At 39.8% G+C, this 21,681-nt stretch overlaps 1 protein-coding gene across 4 annotated transcripts in view; it reads right to left on the reverse strand.

The window, feature by feature from the left end:
- Positions 1-19,330, reverse strand: part of baiap2l1a (BAR/IMD domain containing adaptor protein 2 like 1a) — a 34,042-nt gene extending 14,712 nt beyond the window's left edge. For all 4 annotated transcript variants that reach the window (XM_028568158.1, XM_028568156.1, XM_028568157.1 and 1 more), the window contains exons 1-6: positions 19,067-19,330; positions 17,797-17,872; positions 17,559-17,645; positions 5,260-5,321; positions 3,229-3,300; positions 2,444-2,578 (exon numbers count right to left, since the gene is read on the reverse strand). In XM_028568158.1, the coding sequence (XP_028423959.1) occupies positions 2,444-2,578; positions 3,229-3,300; positions 5,260-5,321; positions 17,559-17,645; positions 17,797-17,872; positions 19,067-19,117 (483 nt within the window). In that variant the 5' untranslated portion in view covers positions 19,118-19,330. The remainder of the gene's footprint in view (positions 1-2,443; positions 2,579-3,228; positions 3,301-5,259; positions 5,322-17,558; positions 17,646-17,796; positions 17,873-19,066) is intronic.
- Positions 19,331-21,681: the final 2,351 nt, after the last annotated feature.

Raw genomic sequence — 21,681 nt, forward strand, 5'->3', positions numbered from 1 at the left:
GCAGGTGCCAGCACCTCCACCTCTGCAGCACAGGCTGGGCTACAGGGTGAATCAGTTTGGAAGAATGTGCTGCTTTAACATCGACCTCAGTGGGAAACTGGCTCCTGATGCAGTAAAAGCTCACTCAGTGGCCATAACTCAATGTTTGAGTGCTCGGGTCAAATCAAGGCACTAATAAGCATTGTACTCAAAGTCTCTGCACTAAGCGCTGAAGTTGATCCGGGTCCTCTGCTGCTCGTGGATCAGTTTTAGCGACGCGGCGAACCAAATCAGTGTACTGAAAGACACCCCTTCTCCACAGAGAACAAATCAGCCTGGAACTCAGAGTAGATGGGCGACTGGACCTCACATAAGACATGTCTCTTTGAAATGACTTCTCAACCCACTCCTCCATCCATTTATTCTACACCCACTCTTCTCACAGTATCTCTCCCATTTCCCTAGGTCGTCATGGTGACGGTAAAGCAGCCTGTCTCTAAGGGCTCTGTCGAAGACCCTACTTTACTGTCTGGTCTCTTTCTCTCTCCACGATAGCCTGTCCAAGGCTCTTAAGTTCCCATTTTCACATTGCCAGACTTTCAGCCAGAGGTGGGAGAGCAGAAAGACAGGACTGAGCTCATCACCGGCAGCGCTACTACACATGATAATGAGAAAGCTGGGGCAGTTAGCCTGGTTTCCTTTGTAGTCCACCAGTGTCATCTTTTATCAGATAATAAAATAAAAGCCTCTTCTGAAAGAGGAGGGGCCCCAGGTAAGACAACTTATTGCAATTGTCTTTTTAAAAGGTGCCATTCAAGTGCAAAGATAAACAGGAGACTGATTCTGATGTAAGAAACACAGCCTAGGCTTTTTTATAACCTGCAATCACTTCTTGACTTTTCTTAAATTAAAGGTTTTATTTGATAATTCTCTCAAAGCAAACTAGGCTTACACACCATCCATCATCAAAGTGAGGCCATGAAAACAGTCGATAAATTAAAACAAGAGACAGACAGGAGTTACTACTCAGGCTTTGCAGTCCCTACTTCATCCCACCACATTGATTTACAAAGCCACTCCCTGCCTGAGGTGTTAACACTGCTAGTTGTTAGCGGACAACAGGACGTAAACAGCCAACAATGTGCAACAATCGTTTGGAGGCGTACACTTCAACCATACTCAGGGTCACTGCAAACCACACAATTAACCTGCTCAAGCAAGGCGATGTCGACACTGACTAATGCATCTTCAAGGCCATGTGTGTGTGTACTCGGCAGTTACACATATTTTAGATCTGTTTATCATTTCAGTAAAACCACACTAGCTGTTATGCATGTCCTGTGACTCTGTTAGAGAGAACATTGTAGCATTGTACACTGTAAAACGTACACTTTAACATATTGATGGGTTGAAAATTGTTATTATATTTCCAAATGTTAGTAGTAATATTTTATGTTTTGTATTTATGGTCACTTATGTTTATCTTGTACATTTCTGTATCCACAGGGACAAAACCTTATTTGATGAGAGTCCGCAGCCATGCTAGCAGCTCCGTGAAGCTGTACTTATAGGCACAGTGCTGTTTTGAGCTAAATGCTAACGCCAGAATGCTAACATCAGCGAACATGCTCACGATGACATGTGAGCATGTTCGTTGATGAAAAGCAGATACTATGTTAACCCAGGTTTGCTATCTTAGTGTGTTAGCATGTTAATATTTGGCTAGATAGCATGGAGAATTTAGTAGAATTAGATTTTTAGCTGCAGCCCTATCAGCTTCATTTGGGCATACAAAACATTGGATCATATAACTATCTAGTTGCACTAAAAATACAAATCGATCTGTTACCTCTTGACTTTTTATGACATAATACATTTTTGGTTTAAGGTAATGAAGCCTTAAGCAAACCATTTGGTAAAAACTAATACCACTTGCTGCATCCAATACAACCTGCCTTTCAGAAACTGTGCATGTACCTGCATGCATACATTTCTGCAAATGCGGGTGTGTACACCTTCAATAAAAACACGATTGTACGTCTGTAGCTGAACACAGTGAGCCGGGGTATAATAGTCTCATTCTGCTGCATGTAAAAAACAGAATCTGCAAACAGCTATAGGCGTGGTGACGTCTTTGATGGTTTTACTCCCTGGTGTTTAAAGGTAGACCTACTTAGTGTGTGAACACACATCTCAAATCCTTATGTAATATTACTGTAAAGTACAACTGGAAAGCAAAACCTGGAATATCAGTCCTCCTTCCTTCTCATTTGTACTGGCTTGTGATTATATCATGGAAACTATCTTGGCCACATCTCTCTGCCCCGTCACATAAATTGTACACTTGCCATATTCTTTTCACGAGCATCAGAGAGCAAGCATGCATGAAAAGACATACAAAGAATCAGGCATGCTATGTTTTGAAGGGAGGGAAAGGTTGGGCTCGGTTTGGTTTCAGTCTCACCTCGTTCTCTTTGATCTCATACTTGGATGAGTGCTTTCCCTGGCTTTTCCTCCTGAGCTTCTTCAGGTCTGTCTGAGAGCGCTCCAGGGAGTCCTGCTTCAGCTTGTGCTCTGACTGATAGCGCTTGAAGGTGGCCTACAGGAGATGTTTGACAAGACGGGCATGAGACAAGTGAAGAGAGGAACTGATGAACAGATGAGCAGTTTTCATTACACAAAAGTTCCTCAGATGCAAAAAAAATGCACAGAACTTCTAGAGCAGGGGTCTTCGACGTTTATGTCAGGGACCCATAAGCTGAAAGAGAGACCGAGTAGGGACCCCCTACCCCTACAACACATACATTGTATACAATTCAGTTTCATATTAAACTGGGCAGAATGGATGAAAATAAATGGATATTATTTATGCATCATATTTTAATGTTAAACATACATCTGGAAGGCACAGTGACTCCTTGAGCCTAACTGTAAGGCTACCATAGTTCCTAACTTACCTTTAGTAAGGTTTCTTCAATGTGAACTTTTTTTTTTTCTCACAAATATGGCAACTTATCTTTGCTATTACAATTTTGCATTAATATGAATGCATATTTTCAGACTTACATTTTTTAAATAAGAAACTTTCAAAAATATATTTTACATAATTTGGCGGCTCCCCTGCACTAACTCTGAGGACCCCCTAGGGCTCCCAGACCCCCCGTTGAAGATCTCTCTTCTAATCTAATGATTGGCAAATCTACGATCAGTGTTCATAAAATGTGTTTGTAGATTTATGATTATGCTCACATTCATGTATTTAACATCCATCTCCGTCTTCTTCTCCAGCTCGATAATAATCTCTGTGTGGAACCTCTTGAACTGGAGAGAGAAAAAACACACCTTACATTTATTGCAACACACATCAGCTTGTTATGGTTAAAGATTTACAACTTTCCCCTCTTGGACATAGATTAAATGTACGCAGATTACAATCAGTCCAGGGTAGAAAAAAGAGACTGTTTTTCATTCACACGTTATTTTTTAGAATGTTTTTTGGGCATTTTAGGCCTTTTTATCAGCAGGACAGCTGAAGATGTGAAAGGGAGGGAATGATATGCAGCAAAAGGGCCGCAGGTCGGAGTTGAAGGACTGAGCCTTTGTACAAGAGGGTGCACACTCTACCAGGTGAGCTATCCAGGTACCCCCCACAGTATGTTATTTGCTCTTTTAAATGAGATTGTGCTAATTTCAAAAACTGTTCTAAAATCAGAGTTATTGTTGTGTTTCAGTTGTTGTCGATTCATACTGGTGACACTTGACTTCAATTTACTTCTTGTCACTAGCAGGTATCTGAAGCATTTCACCCCGAGGCAGCAGGGTCAGGAATGATTCTGTGGTTTTTCCACTCTTGTCAAACTTTCTTTTACCATTTGTTACAACTATTTTAAACTCTCTAAAATGAAAAGAGTGAGCTCAAAAGCACAGCGAGGTTATGTGTCGAATAAGAACAGTGTAGCAAATGGCCAATCTCTGTCTATTAAGTGACGATAAGACGAGTGCTGGTGGCCTCAGGGTACTTCCAGGAATGACAATCAGTCACTCTTAGAGGCTCAACAGGTGACTTTTCAATGCACACAATTGTTTTAATGACATAATTGCAACACAGGAAAGACTCTTTTCATCCTTCAGAGCCATTATGTTGCTTTCATTCTTCTGATTCTGAACAAGACAGAATAGAGCAAAGATAAGGGGAACAATAAAAAGAGCTGTGAGCTTTACTGAGAGGGTGTCCATTCAAAATCCAAGCTGGCCAAATTCGTACTGAAAACAAATCCCTAACCTGACTCTGCCAGATGGATTGCTTCACATTTGCTCGGCATATCTATCTGGGAACTCTTTTGGGAAGGGGCGAAAATACTGGTTAGCTGATTGGATAAACCATCTGTCTATCACCACCTATGTTGGTGATAGACGGGCCAAATCAACCAATAAGATCAAACTCTTGCTGAAACCAGTCGGAAGAGGAGCAAAAGCATCTTTTCCTCCGAGAAAAGCTTCCAGTGCCGTTGCCATTGCTCTTCTTTTAATGAAGGAATACTTTCTAATTCGGATGAAACTTACGCGATAGCTACGCTCGTCTCATCCGTGGAAGCTGCCATGTTGTTTAGACTGAACAGTTGCTTCTCATTGCGTCACACCTAAACTCGCCTCAAAACCAACGCTGATTGTTTGGTCATTTGGCAAACTGGCCAAATTTTCTCTATCTCAAGATGCCAGACTGATCTGTGATTAGAAAACAGGAGCTCGCGAGATCAGGACGGTCTCACGAGGCTAACAAATCCCATGAAAAGACTCTCAATACCTTCCGAATTATATACTATGTAATATATCTTTAAAAACAAGTCACAAATAGATACTTTTATTTAAAAGAAATGCTAAACAGTTTCCTAAAACAGCTGGGCACTGTAGTATTTAACGCTACTCAAACAAATTGTGCATTTTTTGGGGACTATTTTCAGTAGCAGATTTGGTGCACTTGTGAGCATTTACAGCAGCGGGGCAGTGTATGTGGAATTGAATAAAAATAAAACTACAGTGCCCATCTTTATTGTAATGAAGGATCATGTCACCTAGTGCAACGGTGTGGCTCATCAATGTATTTCAACAGGACAACAATGGAGGTCGATGGCAAAGAAAAATAAGATATATCATGCTTTGGATACACAGGATATACTTGTTTGTAGGATCAATTAATAGTTGGTTATAGTCTTTTTATGGGATTTGTTGACAATAAGAAATAATATACAATACCACCAGACATATTTTAAGGCTACTTACATTCTCTTCCAGTTCATTGTAGACCTTCCTGTGGGCCTCTGAGATCTCCATCAAAACCACACCTAGATAGACAACAGGAACAACTTTTAGTATTTTAGAGATCAACGAAACAACGAAAGAGAAAACTCTTTTTGAATGTGTGGCCCTGTGGTTTTGTATTCTGAACGGGGTCATGAGGAGTTTTTTGGAAATACACTGATTTGCTTTCATCCCGAGAGTTAGAAAAGGAGAGTGATACCACTACAGGAAGTGACACATACTCTCCTGTTAAACCAGTGTTGAAACGTGTTGTTTTTGCACTTTTTAAAAAATGGATTAAACAAAGATATGTATATGTGCTAAATGCTAATTGACACCAAAGAACTAAAACAGTTATATAATAACATAAGATGCAGATTCAGGAAGTGATGTAATTTACGATAACTTGTGAAAAAGAACCATCAACAATAAACACTTTCTTTCTAAATCTACACATACTCTTCTAGTCACAAGTCGAACAGAGCTGAATGATCTGCTAAGGAGAGCTGAGTTCATAATGTACAGAGTGAGGCAAAATTACTATTTTAACGGCTGTAAACCAAGCAAATTGCTTGCTCTGAAATTAAAACAAACCAAATCCAGAGATACTATCAACAGCATCCGCACAGACCGAGGTATCTCAACGAATCCTAAGGATATCAGTGCCACTTTTCAATCCTTCTAATCAAAGTTGTAAGAGTCCTCCTGCATCCCAGATCCGACACAGTGCCAGAAGTTCTAAAAGAACTAAACCTGCCTCTTCTTGACCCAGAGGAGGCAGATAAACTGGGTCAAACTAACTTAAATCAGCATTAAAAACGCCAGGGTTGGATGGAACTCCATCAGAACTTCTTCTACAGTATTTTGACATATTAGGACCTACCGTTTTACAAGCTTTAACTTCAGCCATAGAGAAGGGTACTTTCCACCAACAAACCAACACTGTGCTGATTTCCGTTATGCCAAAGAAGGGCAAAGATCCTACGGATTGCTCAACTTTCAGGCCCATCAGCCTAATCGGGACTGATATTATTAAGCTTTATTCCAAGTCCTGGCTTTCCGCTTAGAGCACTTTATCAAGAAGCTAGTCCACCCCGACCAATCAGGTTTTATACCCAAGTGTCATGCAGAGAATGTACACAGACTATTTCATGTAAAAGAAGAAGCCAAAAACCTTCCAACAACAGCAGCAGTTTTATCAGTGGACGCGGAGAAGGCTTTTGACCGCCTAGAGTGGAACTACTTGTGGCAAGTAATGGAGAGGCTTGGTTTGGGGGCCAAATTCATTGACATGGTGCGTACTTTATATGCGAAGCCCACGGCCATAGTCTCAACCAATGGATTGCACTCTCAGCCATTTCCCATTAAGCGGGGCTCGCGACAGGGATGTCCGCTCTCCCCCATGCTATTTGCAATCTCTTTTGAACCGGCATAAGGAAAAATAAAATCTGTAATGTCCAGATTAAATCCAGTAGCAGCTCAATATCATTATTTGCAGACGATATTTTGTTGTATATTGCTGATCTTGAGGACTCTATTCCAAAAATTCTTAAGATCTTCAACGAATTTGGTTCAATCTCTGGTGATAAAATTAACTGGAATAAATCTAATCTTCTTTTATTGAACAACTGGCATGTGGCATCAGCCATTAGTGTTGCAATACCAACCCAAAAGCAAAATTAAATTTTTGGGCATCACCATACACGCATCCCTACAGCGAGTTGTCCAGGACAACTATGAAACTATATTAAGTAGTGTTCAAAGGGATCTGGCCAATTGGTCTGCACTGCCGGCATCACTACGCTCCAGGATTGCTGTTGTAAAAAAGAACATAGTTCCTTGTATGAATTTCTTAAGTACAATGATCCCCTTACCCCCACCGATAAATTTCTGGAAGAAACTTGATACCTTTATTCAATTGTTTGTTGTATGAGTTTTGAAGACCTAAGAGCTAGTTTTGAAGTCCCCAGGACATCCTTCTTGTATCTGCGCTTAAGATCAGCCATAAAATTTTATGGAGTACCATGGGGAAACAGTCTTGGGGCACACCCAGTCATTAAATGGTTTGTTGATTTTCCTGTGAGAGGATTAGCGTCCAAGATCTATGCTAAACTGATGCAAATATCCATAGGAGTACTCCCAATAGCAAGGAAATGGGAGCGAGAGCTGAGCCCTGAGGGGAACGCAATTAATTGGGAGACAGTTTGGGACAACATTTTCCATTGTTCCAAGAACACAAATTACCAGCAGATCCACTTTAACATATGTCATAGGACAATGGACATTGGACTCCTCAAAAGAGATACATCTCTAAAGTCATTCCCACTCCCTATTGCATATTCTGTCTACCTGAACAAACTGGAACTTTCCTGCACATGGTCTGGGAGTGTGAACAGGTGCATGAGTTCTGGAATAAAACAACATCAATAATATCTTATGTAATAGGATGTCGAATTCCTACTGACCCAATTGTTTACTTGTTACTTAATGACGACTCTAAATTACACCTGCTTGGGAGACATAAGGAAGTTTTTGTTAGCCGGCTCAACCGCAACCAAGAAAATTATAACTTAACGCTGGCTCCCCCCCTCCACTCGCTTTGTATAAAACAGTGGTTGGCATATTTTCTAGACACAGTTATGTTTGAGCTCTCTACAGCAAGGTTAACAAAGCCAAATCATCGACTATAGACCTATGGAAAAGCGCAGCAGCACAAGTATCAGTCCTAATCTCCTAACAAGAATTAGAGGAGAGTGACTAGGGTGTGATTTTTGTTTTTTTGTTTTGAGGGTGGGAGAGGGTTTTTGTTCTTGTTCGATTGTTTTTGTCTGTTCTTTATGTTCAAAAATATAAAAACAATAAAAAGTTGATCTAAAAAAATAAATAAAAATAAACACTTTTTCCTGTATAAACCTGACCTGTTTTTCATAAGGTCTTGCATACATCTTTACAGCCCATATTGCACAGATGACTTATCTCCTTTCAATATTTGAACAGCTGTCAATAAGTAATCTCTATGAAACGTTCTGGTATTGTGCGGTCATACACAGAACAGTCTCCATTCACTGACAGGCTACAGCATAGATAGAGCAGCATTTGACACGAGACAATGGGAGTGAGTCAATACTGTAAACAGAAGTGGACAATCGTAGCTAAGCAGATTATAGTGCTACCTCTATCACAATAGGGTGAAATCTAGACTCAAGGTTTACTATAGGACATAGTGTTCTGGTGAAACCTGTAAAAAACAGTTTGATAGTGTCACCATGAGAGCAAAAGTGAACAACCTGCAAGAGTTTCAGCACCTTCAGAAGAAAGTAAAGAAAGCACAGGTGTCTAGTTCACGTTGTGATATTTAGGAAAAAATCTCTATGTCAGCACACTCTACCTAAACACACACTGGACCCAACACCTGACATTCCTCCCTGCACACCTCCACTCAGGTCAAACAAACGTAATGACCCACTAATGCAGAGCTGTAATTCTGTGATCCAGCAGGCAGTGGCCAGCTACAACAACATTGCCCTCTGAAGGTCACCAGAACGTACTGGTAAATGCTGCCTTTGTGCTTCGACGGGGAGGGGTGGCGCTCGGGCTCAGGGGCTGTTTGTACAGCCCTAACAACGGACCACGAGAGGTGGAAGGGGGAAGGCTGAGAAAGGCCGGGAGGGCCGTTGTACACCTGCAGGTTTCACCTTTGGAGTTAATAAGGTGTGAAAGCCTGCTGGATGGAGAGTAAACGTTGGTATAGACTGCACGTGAATCATGAATCTGTCACATGACAGTGAGCAGAAACAAGTCAGACAGTTGATGCTTGTATGCTTCCTTTCCATGAAAATACAGTATGAGAGCTGAGGTGTAAGAAGTACAAAACTGGATTGTTTCGAGCTAAACTGTGAATAAAAAACTAAAAGAAAAGTACCTGGCTACACAAAGTTTTTAGCATCTACTGTGCTAAACCTGCTATTCAAGGGCAACGCCAGAGCACCTTTTTCTCAGTTTATCTAATCTCCTATATCGGTTGTAGGCGATTTCTTTTAAAGGATTTTAGGCGCCAAGATAATCTAATTTTGCCTCGATAATAGCAATATACAACAGCATGTTCACATGGATTTCTTCGCAGGTTTGTACGAGGTAAATACAAGATCCCTGTGGAAAACTACACCATCCATGATTCACCAACATGACTTTATGATTCATTACTATGAACACTTCGCATGTAGCTTGCTAGTCTGAGCTTTAAGCCTGGCTGAAATGAAAAAAACACAATGGAGTTCAAACATTCATAATCCAACTGTGCTGTCGACCATTACAGTGAAAAAGCGTCACAGTAAAAAAGCTGAAAAAGCTTGAAGTTGAAAAGTTGGTCATTTAAAAAGTTAACATAATTTGCACGGATTCCAGTATCAAATGTCTGTTTTACAAGACTGCAGCTAGGATGCAGAGCAACGCCTTTGACATTCTCAACAGGTGATGCCAAGCTGGGAGTGCCCTGCGCCAACCCCTGCCTATTTGGTGTTGGATAAGGAAACTATACAATATGAGATGATGTTGGCAGGGCAAACACTGGCAGCTGACCTGTTGGCACCTCTCCTCAGGCTCGCCTTTATTTCACCACTTTTATCTAACTGGCAATCCTTCAAAGTTCCTCTATTGCCTTTACTCCTCCATCCAAGTGCAACCAACATGGCTTGGCCTCAGTCGTTGGTCATCGTCTTGTGGAAGCGTTTTATCACTGAGATGCATCACTGGGCTTGTCCATGCAGACGTGCGGTGTGTGTGATGAAATTCGGCCACGTCCTATATGTGACTCAGGATCAAATGGTATCTCATTTACACACATTCCAGTGCAGGCAGGGACAGACACTGTTTGTATATTGCCATAGATGACATACTCCCTTCCTGTTATCAGAATGATGTCACTGTGATCAGTACAAAATCCAGTGTGGTGGAAACACATGGGGAGGTGGCTGCGGTTAAACACCATCTACACTGTGTAAGTAAGTAAGTAAGTAAAATTTATTTATAAAGCGCTTTTCACAGATAAAATCACAAAGTGCTGTACAAAGGAAGAGGTAAAACAAACAATGTAGTATGTATATACATATGTAAAATTAAAGTGACACTAGTGAAAACCCGTCAACCAAAAGCTTTCCTAAATAAACATGTTTTCAGATCCTTTTTAAAAGAGACAACAGAGTCTGCCAGACGCATGGACAAGGGCAGGGCGTTCCATAGTCTGTGGACTTCGGACACCTTTAGTATATAACAACCAACCACGACCAACAACCACTGCATAGATCATGATTGAAAGCTCCAGCTTGGCTTATACTGTAAATGGCCCTTGTATCTACAAAAGCTGGACAAATATGTGAAGTGATCGAAAGCTCACAAGTGGTTAATTAATGGATAATTAATGAGGTGAGATTTGTCAACAACAACTACATGAACTCATAAATGCAGACTGAAGGAAAGGTTGTATTGCTTCGTCCTTAAGTTTACACTTGGGAGATACACAACGTATTTTATTATCATTTTCGATCTGCCAATAATTTTTTCATTTGATAGAATAATCATCTATAAAATGTCAAACAATGGTGAACAAGTACCCATCACAACTTAAACTAGAAGGGCACTGAAAGTGTAGACCTCCGCCAAGGCATGCTCTATCTCACAATATTAATGCAGTGTGAGTTTTCCCAGTTGGAAACTATTTTTTCTGATTCTGATTCCGACACCACATGAATGCAGCACAAATGCCCTATCTCGCAATGTCAACGAAAGTGAAAAATATTTTTTGTTTCCGTCCATGATTCGGTACTGCTCCAAAATGTATTGGGTTCTTCCTTGGCCCTTGCTACACCCTTCAACCAAGTTTCGTGAACATTGGGTCAGTAGTTTCAATCAATTATCAAACTAATTGCTGACAATTTTTCTGTTGATCGACTAATCGATTATTCGACAATTCACGCACATACACTAAAAGACTTGTGTAAGAAAAAATTTAATTAGAGCACTTTGAACAGCACCCTGCAGTCATTATTACCAATCAAATATGCCACCTTGAATGTAGATCCTCAGTTTGTCACACTAATGATGACCAAAAGCCACCTTCTTAGATTTGTATTTATTGTTTAGTTATTTGAGCATCTACTGCCGTTCAACATGTCTATGTGTTTGCTGTAGATCAATAGCTGTGATAGCTTTAGTACTGGAATACATAACCACAGGCCCGAGAATCAACAATGAATCTCTTTTTACTTAATACAACAAACCTCAAATAATCTTTTCAAAACTACACGTGTGTGTCATATGTTCTTTATGTGAAGATTAAAGGTTTTATAGACAGTGATTTTCTCTAAATACTGGTTGAGATCTGTAATAACCGATAGACGACTTTCAGACGCAAAGGGAGCTAAGGAAGGGAGCAAAAAGAATTATGGGATTTTTTTGTGAAAGGACTGAAGTGTGACGGTGTTTTAGATGCTCCACCGTCATGGTTTATTAAGCGGTAAGTGAGTCTCTGGTTTCTTTAGAGGTCCCTTGGAGGAAAGTCCCAGTGTCCTGGGGAGTCTTTAGTTTAATAGTGGATGTGGAAGGAGGGTGTTCCACGTCTGGGATCATTAGAGAGCTGTGGAGTATGACGAAAAGAGTCAAGATTGACTGAACAATGAGTGGACTCTTTGAAAACAACCTCCACCCTCTATTTGATTTGTTTTCCACAGTTGTTTTCAACAGCACAGTATGCCTGTTTTGGGAAAACAATCTGTGACTGTGTGACTGACCCTGATATTTATGGTCTAGCTAATTGTCCTCAGCAACTGCTCATACTTCTCATGAGCTGATACCACCTATCAGGTTTTATTTCAACACTCTTCAGCCGAGAGTTAGATAAGAAGATTGATACCACTTTCACGTCTGTATGCTACGCATGTGGCTGAGCCAGGAGACCGTTAGCTTACATTAGCATAAAGACACAGGAGGCAGGAGGACACACCTAGCCTATCTCTGTCTATGAGTAAAGAACAATCCTGTCTCATTTTAAACGTGTTACTTATTTTATATAACAGGATAATAATTTAGAGGTGTTGGTAAGCAGTTTTTTTTAACCTTTGGACGGACCCAGGCTAGCTGTTTCCCCCTACTTCCAGTCTTTATGCTAAGCTAAGCTAACCACCCCCTGGCTGTAGCATCAAATTGAACGCACAGATATGAGTGGTATTAATCTTCTCATCTAACTCGTGGCAAAAAAAAAATATTTCCCCAAATGTCAAACTATGCTTCCAATGAAACTTTGGGGAATGTTGTGCGTGTCAATACTTTAATTAGCCAAAGGTGGGCACTAGAATTTCTTATTTCACAGACATAATCTCGTTTATTTTAAGAAAAGCGCTTTATAAACAAATATGGCCCAAGAGACCCCTATTAAAGCTCTAGAATAGAAAAACATTCTTAATTGGTGAACATATGAACTGCATTATTTATGATGGAGACATGCTTGGTTATTAAGGGTGAGCCTGTTCCTCTCTATCAAGTGAACTGCCAACTCTTGCAAAGAAAAAGGCTTTAGAAGTTCTTAGACTAACTTTGCACCTAATCGGGTTTTTTTGAGCCAGGACAAATGAGTCTGCTCCAGGTGTTCTCAGACACAAACTGTAACGCAGGGAGTAAAATTAAGGGACGTGTATCTTCGTTGACTTTGGGAAACATTGTATGGTTCCCTGATGCTTCTGGTGATGTTGCGTCTGTCATGAAAGATAAATTGCACATCATGTACTGCTGATACCAGGCAATACTGTTTGTTGTGTCTAGAGAACAAAACAGTCCTGTGAAATAGCTCTAAGCCAGATGTTTAAAATGTCACAAACTCTTATTAACTATAACATCAACCTCCCTTCAGAAGAAATAGCTCCTTTCAAAAGCCGAAATCAGTTTCAGAAGCTATCAGCAGGAAGCGGCTTCTGCATTCTGAATTCTTATGCTCTAGGGAGAACGAAATGGCTCTGGCTGACATTAACATTTCTCTCATGCTGACATTGTACTTCAATATTTAAAAAAAAAAAAAAAGTATTTTGACTGAGGCTTGACAAACAAAGAAAAGGTGGAAGGGGTGGGGATGGTGCTATTCTTTCTCCTGTAACATTTTCAGTCCCTCAGAACCTGAAGCTTTTCACAGTGGATGGCAACTCCCTGTGGAGTCCAGCCATGGCCTAATACACAGGAAGTTTCTTATTGTACACACCCACTGAAAACTACGACTTTTAAAAATAGCCTATAGATTAATATATGGCACAGCAGCCGCGCTGCCATGGCACTGTACTGTATTATATATAAATGACAACCAAATCAAATGTATTCACTAATGTTAAGCTATAATCATGTGTAATTTCACATAGCTTTAAATGTTTGCTAAAACTAATGTCACATTTCATTTTCAAAACAAACATGTAGTCTGTTTACTTTTCTTTTTACTTTTGTGTAAAATGTATATCCATGCTAAATGATACCTTTCTAAAATGTAAGGTGACCATGGCACAAGCAGAGGCGGTTTAGAAGTGTAACTGTGACAGTAATTTCTTGTAACTGTGTCAAGTGGGTTTCGCCATTGCCCTGCCTCTTTAGCAGACTAGCGGCAAGTCATTTGCATTGATTCCAAAGGGAGAAGTGAACGTGAACACAGATTATGAGAGCTTCTTTTGCCCCATAGTCAACGAAGTAAATATTGGAACCATTTTTTACAAGCCACATTTCTCCCAAACATTCTGACACTTAAAAGGAGACAAACTAAGGCAACAAACTCTTGCAAGATCTGGCAACACAGAAAAGCTTCACTCCGTCAACTAACGATTGCCACAGATAACACATTTTTGTACAGCTAAATATGTCTTTAAGCTGTGTAAATAGATTATGTTAGCAAAAGAAAATGTTATACATTACTCAATTTCAACTTTTCATCCATACACTAACAAAAGAGGCCACGCCCACTTAGGAGACAGAAACTGTATACCAATTTTACGCAGCTTGTAATGTCCTTGTAATCTTTAATTATAGAGCATCTTTGGCACAAGTAGAGATGAGCAATAAAGTCAGCAAACTGACTTGGTAATGTCAGTTACACAGCAATATCTTTCTTACGTTACCATTAGCCATTAGCTACTGGTTACACAGCAATATCTGCTAACTTAAGCAACCATTAGCTACTGGTGGAGCATATTGAATCTATCGCTTCAAATAACCCTTTAATTTGTAGAGGATTGGGTGAAAAGATTTTATCTTAAAAAGTTACATATTACTATTTTAAGGTACATTTTTGAACTTTTAAAATGATCAAATATTCAGGGTAATTGATAGTAGTTAGCACTGGTAGCAGCCCATTAAATGATCACAAATGGAAGAAATGATTTAAAGTAGGACATCTAAGGGCTGTCCATCATCTAAGGGTTATCCAAGAGGGTAGCTTTTATAAAGACTTTATGCAAATAACTAGTTGATAAAGTTTAACATTGGACATTATAAAGTACACTATAAAGTATGCTCTTGTTTTTCAAACAGCACAGGTTGGTTTTCACTCATCTGTCTGTCTTTAGGCAGTTTGACTAAAAGGCTTTCCTCATAAATATTACATTTTCTCTTCCATTATAACATTAATTTAAAAAAGAAAATGTGGACAAACTAGTCCCGGAAAAGGAGCAGTGCGGTATGAAGTACAAGCCTCAGGTACCTTTCTGCAAATACCTGCCAACCACAGTGACGGCAACTGCTTATTACACCACACACTTTAGCGACAAAAACGTTGTCATAACAACACAGTAATGCATTCTGTCTGTTATTTCTTAACAGTTGTGCAGTCTCAATTCTATGCCTAAATCTGTCAGAGATGGCGTGAATGATTAAAGATTCACGGTGGGGTTTTGGTGAGGCAGATGGAGAAACAGGGGATGAGGAGGATCAGTGGTGGGAAGACTGTGTTCTCTGTCTTTCTGTTTGTTCAGCGCGTTTGCTGCTCTGCTCACTGCAATGTGTGAGAGAATTCACACTTTCTTGCTGTCGTCCATTCCAGGCAGTCAAGGAATAACTGCCGAGCTTAGGGTTCAAGATGTCATGTGCCTTTAACTAGCAGCCATTTTAATGTTGGGATGGATTATTATGTTTTATATTATTATTATTTATTATTATGGTTGTTATCTGTCCTGTAATATGTTGAATTTACATCTGCAATTACTACTGTATGGAACAGTACTGTTTGCCTGTTTGTTTTATAACTATGTAAAATCCAATAAACAGATTGTTCAAAAAATAAAAGTTTCATTCTTCTACTAAAATATGCTGGAGATGCACATATGCATCATTAAAGCTGCAAACTTTTCCACATTCAAAGTAAAGTTGGCAGGGCATCTGGTGTGGTATTTGTGAAGTTACTTCACCTTGTTGTTTTTGCCATGCAATGAAAATGTCACAGGCCGACGTGTGAACATGAAGATTTTGTTTAATGAAGGGATGATGTACTTGCATTGTTAACTGACGGTTAAGGAAGGAAGGTGCAGCCTGACAAACAACCAAAATTGCGTAATAGCAGGGTATGGACATTGTTTCACTAATTTGCAACTAGAGGGATGTTGTACTCTTGGTGTAATAGTGGGTAATATACGTTTTTTTTTTAAATATCACTATGTCTAACCTGTGTATCTATATTTGAAAGCCTGCTCAGTTCTAGTAGGTTTTAGAAATAAAGGCAAAAACTATTTCTTCATGGTTTCATTTTCAGACACTGACACTGCTCTGATGTTCTGCTATGCTGCCTTGGTGTTTTGCTAACTTCCTTATTGCCATATATTCTTTATTTACATTTTCACCACACGTGACAGACATGCCTAACCTTGTCTCTTTCCCACAGTGGCGGATCTGTGAAACATTAAGTCAAATTTAGTTTATGACTTGAAGCTATGCAAATACAATTTAACAGAAGAGAACTGGTCAATATGTAAGAAGGTCACAATTTTCGTGTGAAATACCAAACGCTAAATGGCGGAGCATTTTTTATCCATTTCCACTGCCCTACTCTGATCCCCTGCCTCTCACATCAACCTGAGCTTACACAAGGCCAGTTTGTTATCCCCTCCAATAAGGAGTGACGCAACAGATTACAAAAAAACAACTTGATGAATCGTAATAGCACAGAATTAGGACCCCCTGGACAAAGTAGGTCAGCTCCACACTTTAGCACTAATAGAATAATTGGAGATGAGTCACATGTACGCGCTTGATGGCAGACTCAAAGAAGAGATAGAGGAAGCACTTCAATCAGGCAGAGCGGTAGAGAGCAGACAGTAATGTATTTCGGCTCCTACTGTGCTGCAAGTGTTCAATTAATGTTATTTCCAGATGTTTGCATAATTGACCCGCATTTGGGATGATGGTTGCACTCAGACAAAATGTGTCTTTGTGATGAATTTGCATAGGAACAGGATTTTGATGGTGTCCAGCTTCCATTATCGACAGGATGTTTGGGTGAAACAAGGGTGGTGATGGGAGTGAAAAGGTCACTTTCATCATTTCATAGTGACTTTAAGGAATCAGTTAGACATTTGGGGAAATGCACTTAATCGCTTTCTTGCGTCTGTATACACATGATGCTACAGTCAGTTACCTTATAAAGACTGGAGACAGTCTGTCTCTGTCCAAAGACAACAGCATTTGCCTTCCAGCACCTCTAAACCTTACTTATTAACACTTTACATTGCATTGTTTGTTTAATCAGTACGAAACGGGGCTATTTCACCAAGACTTCCAAGAGTCTTGTTGTGTCACTGTGAGGTTGCCAGGTATCCTTCAGGAAGTCACTGCTGCCAGCCAAGAAATACTCAGCAAAATAACCCCAACTGTAAAACCACAAATAGACATTTTTAATGAAACATAATGTGTTAATGAGTGCGCTTTAGGGGGGATGGTAGGTGGACTTTGTTACCTTCGAAGAGATCCAGGCTAGCTGTTTGCACTCTTTGTGCTAAGCTAAGCTAACCGGCTGCTAGCTCTAGCTTCATATTTACCATACAGACATTAGAGTGGTGTCGCTCTTCACATCTAACTCTCAGCAAAAAAGTCAAATAAGTGCGCTTCCCAAAATGACAATCTATATCTTTGAGTACATTCCAACAGAAATGAAGGTGATGAATCACTATCTTTTTCAAGCTCCATAGTTTCACCACAGAGACATTTGAACAGATCCGCTTTGGGTTTCACTCACTGTAGGTGGATTTAACCTGGACTCGCATGAAACTCACCAAGCTCTCTGGAGACAGGAGACACGATCGCATTCTCTCCGACCTTTGAGACCGCTTCAAAATAGGCCTTCCCAGCAAGAGTCATCGCTGCACGGGGAGACAGACAAACATCATCAAGTTGCTGGCTAGGAAACTTTATTCAAGTCTTTGATTAGTGGGAATACTATTTACGTTGATGCCAAATTCAAAGTTCCTATTAGCACTTATAGATAATTAGGTGTAATCCAACTGTGTTTACCCGTGACTGATTTCTCATAGCTCTTCCCAAGGTTGACCAGGTTCCTCAGGCCTGGGTTGAACTGCTCCATCACATTCTGGGACAAAGAGCAGAAATTAAAGATTGTGGAGAAAAGCAGCAATTCCAACTCCTCATTTCCTGATCAAATGATACATTTCACACAGTTTTATAAGTCATTTTCTCGCTTACTTACAAACATCTCTAATTTCCTTTCAAAAATAATAAAAATAATAAAAAAAGGACCTGGCGAGAATAATAAAACTCATGAGGCTATTTTTGTATGGGTGGGTGGAGAAGAGATGACATGAAAACAAGTGTGTATGTGCTGTTGCTCTATAAATATCTCCATGTGAGAAAAATAAAACTTTCAATCTTTAACTTGAACCCTCACGTATGCTTAACAACTTGCTCAAAAGAGCGAAGTCCCACACAAAGTTGCAGCTATTTGTGGCATGAACCTCTCTCTCTCTCTCTCTCTCTCTCTCTCTCTCTCTCTCTATTGAAATGCCTCAACAATCAAATGCTGTTCACCTCCCTGTCTCTATTCCCCTGGCACACCCTCAGTAGAACAACGAAGGGGCAGGTATGACTTTACATGAAGAACAGAGCAGAGGAGAAAAAAAAGGGAAACAGGTTCCTTGTTTTCTCTTCTTTCTCTCTCTCTCTCTCCCAGCTTAAATTGTGGCAACTGTAAACTATAGGTATGACTCTCTGTCTCTTTCTCTGTTTGTATGTGTGTGTCTCTCCCTCTCTCTCTTACACACACACACACACACACACACACACACACACACACACACACACACACACACACACACACACACACACACACACACACGTTTTTGGCTGCACGTTGATTTACTGTGTTGTATGCATTGTTGAATAATAAAATGATTGAAAAAATTAACTTTTCTTCTTCTTGTTGGACTTAAAATAGCCAACTGTTTTTAGATTATACAAATGCTGTATTACCCTTGTAAGCAACAACAGAAAGTTTCCGTTTGAAAGCAAAAGAATGGGTCTATTACACAAAAAGTGGTAAATGGGAAGAAAACTGTCCCAATTAAATAAAAGCACAGGCACACCATAACTCTCTAACAATTGTATAGTATGGTGTAGCTGTGATTTATGGTTAGGATTAAAATACAACAAACCTGAATCATAAGCCAACTAAGAAAAGCTGATTCCCTCTCTTTAGCCTCCATCAGAAACCAGGGGTAATCTCTATCCAAATATCGATTACTATGTCCTTATTTGCTATGAGACTTACCTTGTATGTACTTTCAGTAAGCTTGCTAACATCATCTGGAGCCCGAGACATGACGGCAGGTTGTTTCTCAAGCCCAGAAGTCGGAAAAATTCAACAACAAAAAACCCGACAAAAAAAAATAAGAAAAATAAAAATGGTTTGGTAATCCAGGTGTTAACTCACTCCGAATAATAAATCCCACACGCGGTTCTGCTCCTTGTCTGCACCCTGACTCCGTGCATGTAGGCAGAGAGACGCTCAGCAGTGGGCGGCGGACGCACTGACTGACTGACTGACTGACTGACTGACTGGGACACCGAGAGACTTCCCCGTGCGTTTGGGTGGAGGAGCGCGAGGGAGGGAACCGTGACGTCACCATAGGTATTATAAAAATTGAAGTTCTCGTTGGATGAAGTACACAACTTATGAGATAGTGTTCTACATCTGTCATATAAAAACAATTTTTAAAGGCATGACTCATTTTGGCACTGTGTTAAATGCATACAATGCTCCAGTTGGCCTTAAGAGGGCGATGTAATACAAATGTTTACTTTGTCCAGAAATCCATATAGTGGTGGATGTTATACTGTAGATTCAGATCCTTCATTGAAGTATAAGTAGCAATGCTACAATATGAAAAGCACTCTATTACAAGACATTGAAAGTAAACACATGTAAGTAAGGTATAGGTAAGAACTAGAGATGGTTCGATACCAGATACCGCCTAAAACGCTGGTATCGGTATCGGGAAGTAGGCTACTGGAGTTTATGCACCAATCCGATACCACGTAATAAAGCCCTAAAGAAAATCTACGTTAAAGTAGTTTTATTTATGTTCTTTTTCCGTTATAATTGACTGTCAAACTGGATAATAAAAGAAAGTTCTGTGGCATTCACTGTTTGTGTTTGTTCATGTTTCACAAAGAGTTTAACCTGAGTCAGACAGACAACAAAAATAGAAATCATATCACATCCATACAGGGATAGTAGTATACAGCTGTTAAAACATAATAAAATATATGACACACTGGTATCGGATCGGTACTCGGTAATGGCCGTAACACAAGTTCAGGTATCGGAATCGGTATCAGGAAGCAAAAAATGGTATCGGGCCATCTCTAGTAAGAATGCTCATTGTCTTTCTGATGCCATTGATCAATGGTCATTGGTCAAGATGGAGCCAGATTATGATCTTTTCTCCTTCTACTCCACTGAATATGAAGGGATTACATATTCAGTGGAGTAGAAGGAGAAAAGATCATAATATGGATAACCTACTATGTAAAGTACAAGAACCTTGTACATTGTAAATTGTACCTAAGTACAGTAGGCCTACTTGTAAATGTAGGTGACACTAGGGGCAGTTGCAACACTTTCTGCATTTTATCTCAGTAGACAATTTGGATTAGATCAACCATGTTTTTATATATTAAACGTACAACTGTCTTCAAATTACCCATTTAAGATTATTACATGTGACATATTGTTCACATTATGTATTTGAACAGAAGAAGTCAGATGTTACAATTGACCCCAACCCTGGTGCAGTTGCAACACAATCAGGAACCACTGTTTTATGACAAAGTCACACCTCAATGGGCTACATGTGAGAAACTATTTTATACTACCTGATAAGACTTTAACATGTATCCTATGCAGCTAAGTAAAAATGTCATATGGTTTGAGAAACTTGGAGGAAAAGTTGATTTTGGCAACATGGTTTGGCATTTACTGTAAAACATGACTGCCCATGGCCTGATGGGGGCGGTATACCCCAATATATTGAAAAGCCATAAGTGTATTATCACCGGCATGCTTTTGCTGAGGCTGAAAGGCATCACATATCATGTCTTTCTCTATCACTCTGGGCTGAGGTAAAGCTATATATATGCCAATATAGAGTACCAATGAGAAACATGTGCTCTCTTTTTTTTCTTCTTCAAAATTTCAAATCTGTTGTCATGTGTTGTCACCTCATTGTGTGTAATCATTTATGTTAGGTAGCATGAGGCTAGGCATAGCTGTAAAACAAACAAAAAATAGTCAGCAGCCCAGCATGATGTGATAGCAGGAAACAATAAATTGTATAAGGTTAGTACTAGTTGCCTGCAATACTGAGCTGGTGCATTGGATTGGTGCATCTGGTGCCCAGGTAGTAATCAAGCATAGCTTCAATATATTTTAGCCAGACAAAACAAATAATGTAAGGTCCCTGCTCTGTTTTATCCATTATGAGTACATTTTGAATGTCTTAATACATACAATTGTATCTTTTTTTCGTTACTGTATATGTAAGAGAGTGAAAGAGGGGGGAAATTATGTTGACTTTTATTATGAAATCTAAATAAAGACCTACAAGAAATGTTAAACATATTTTAGGAATAGTCACTTTAAAAAGCTTGCCTTTGGGGGTAATTCTTGAGTTGTTAGCACCACCATGTGGCTATCAATACACCTCCTCTGTCCTCCTGAAATCAGGTGTTGTGTCAGTTTTCAAAGAAACAAACTAGCCACATCTCAGAAAGAAGCCCCACCTCACTGAAACGAATGTGACCCAGGCCAGAGCCTCCTACTCAGAATCAGACTGTTGTTCCAGAGCCACATGATTCAAACGCATGGTGACAATTTCAAGCCTT

The sequence above is a fragment of the Perca flavescens genome, chromosome 21 (genome assembly GCF_004354835.1).
Source record: "Perca flavescens isolate YP-PL-M2 chromosome 21, PFLA_1.0, whole genome shotgun sequence".
Classification (NCBI taxonomy): Eukaryota; Metazoa; Chordata; class Actinopteri; order Perciformes; family Percidae; genus Perca; species Perca flavescens.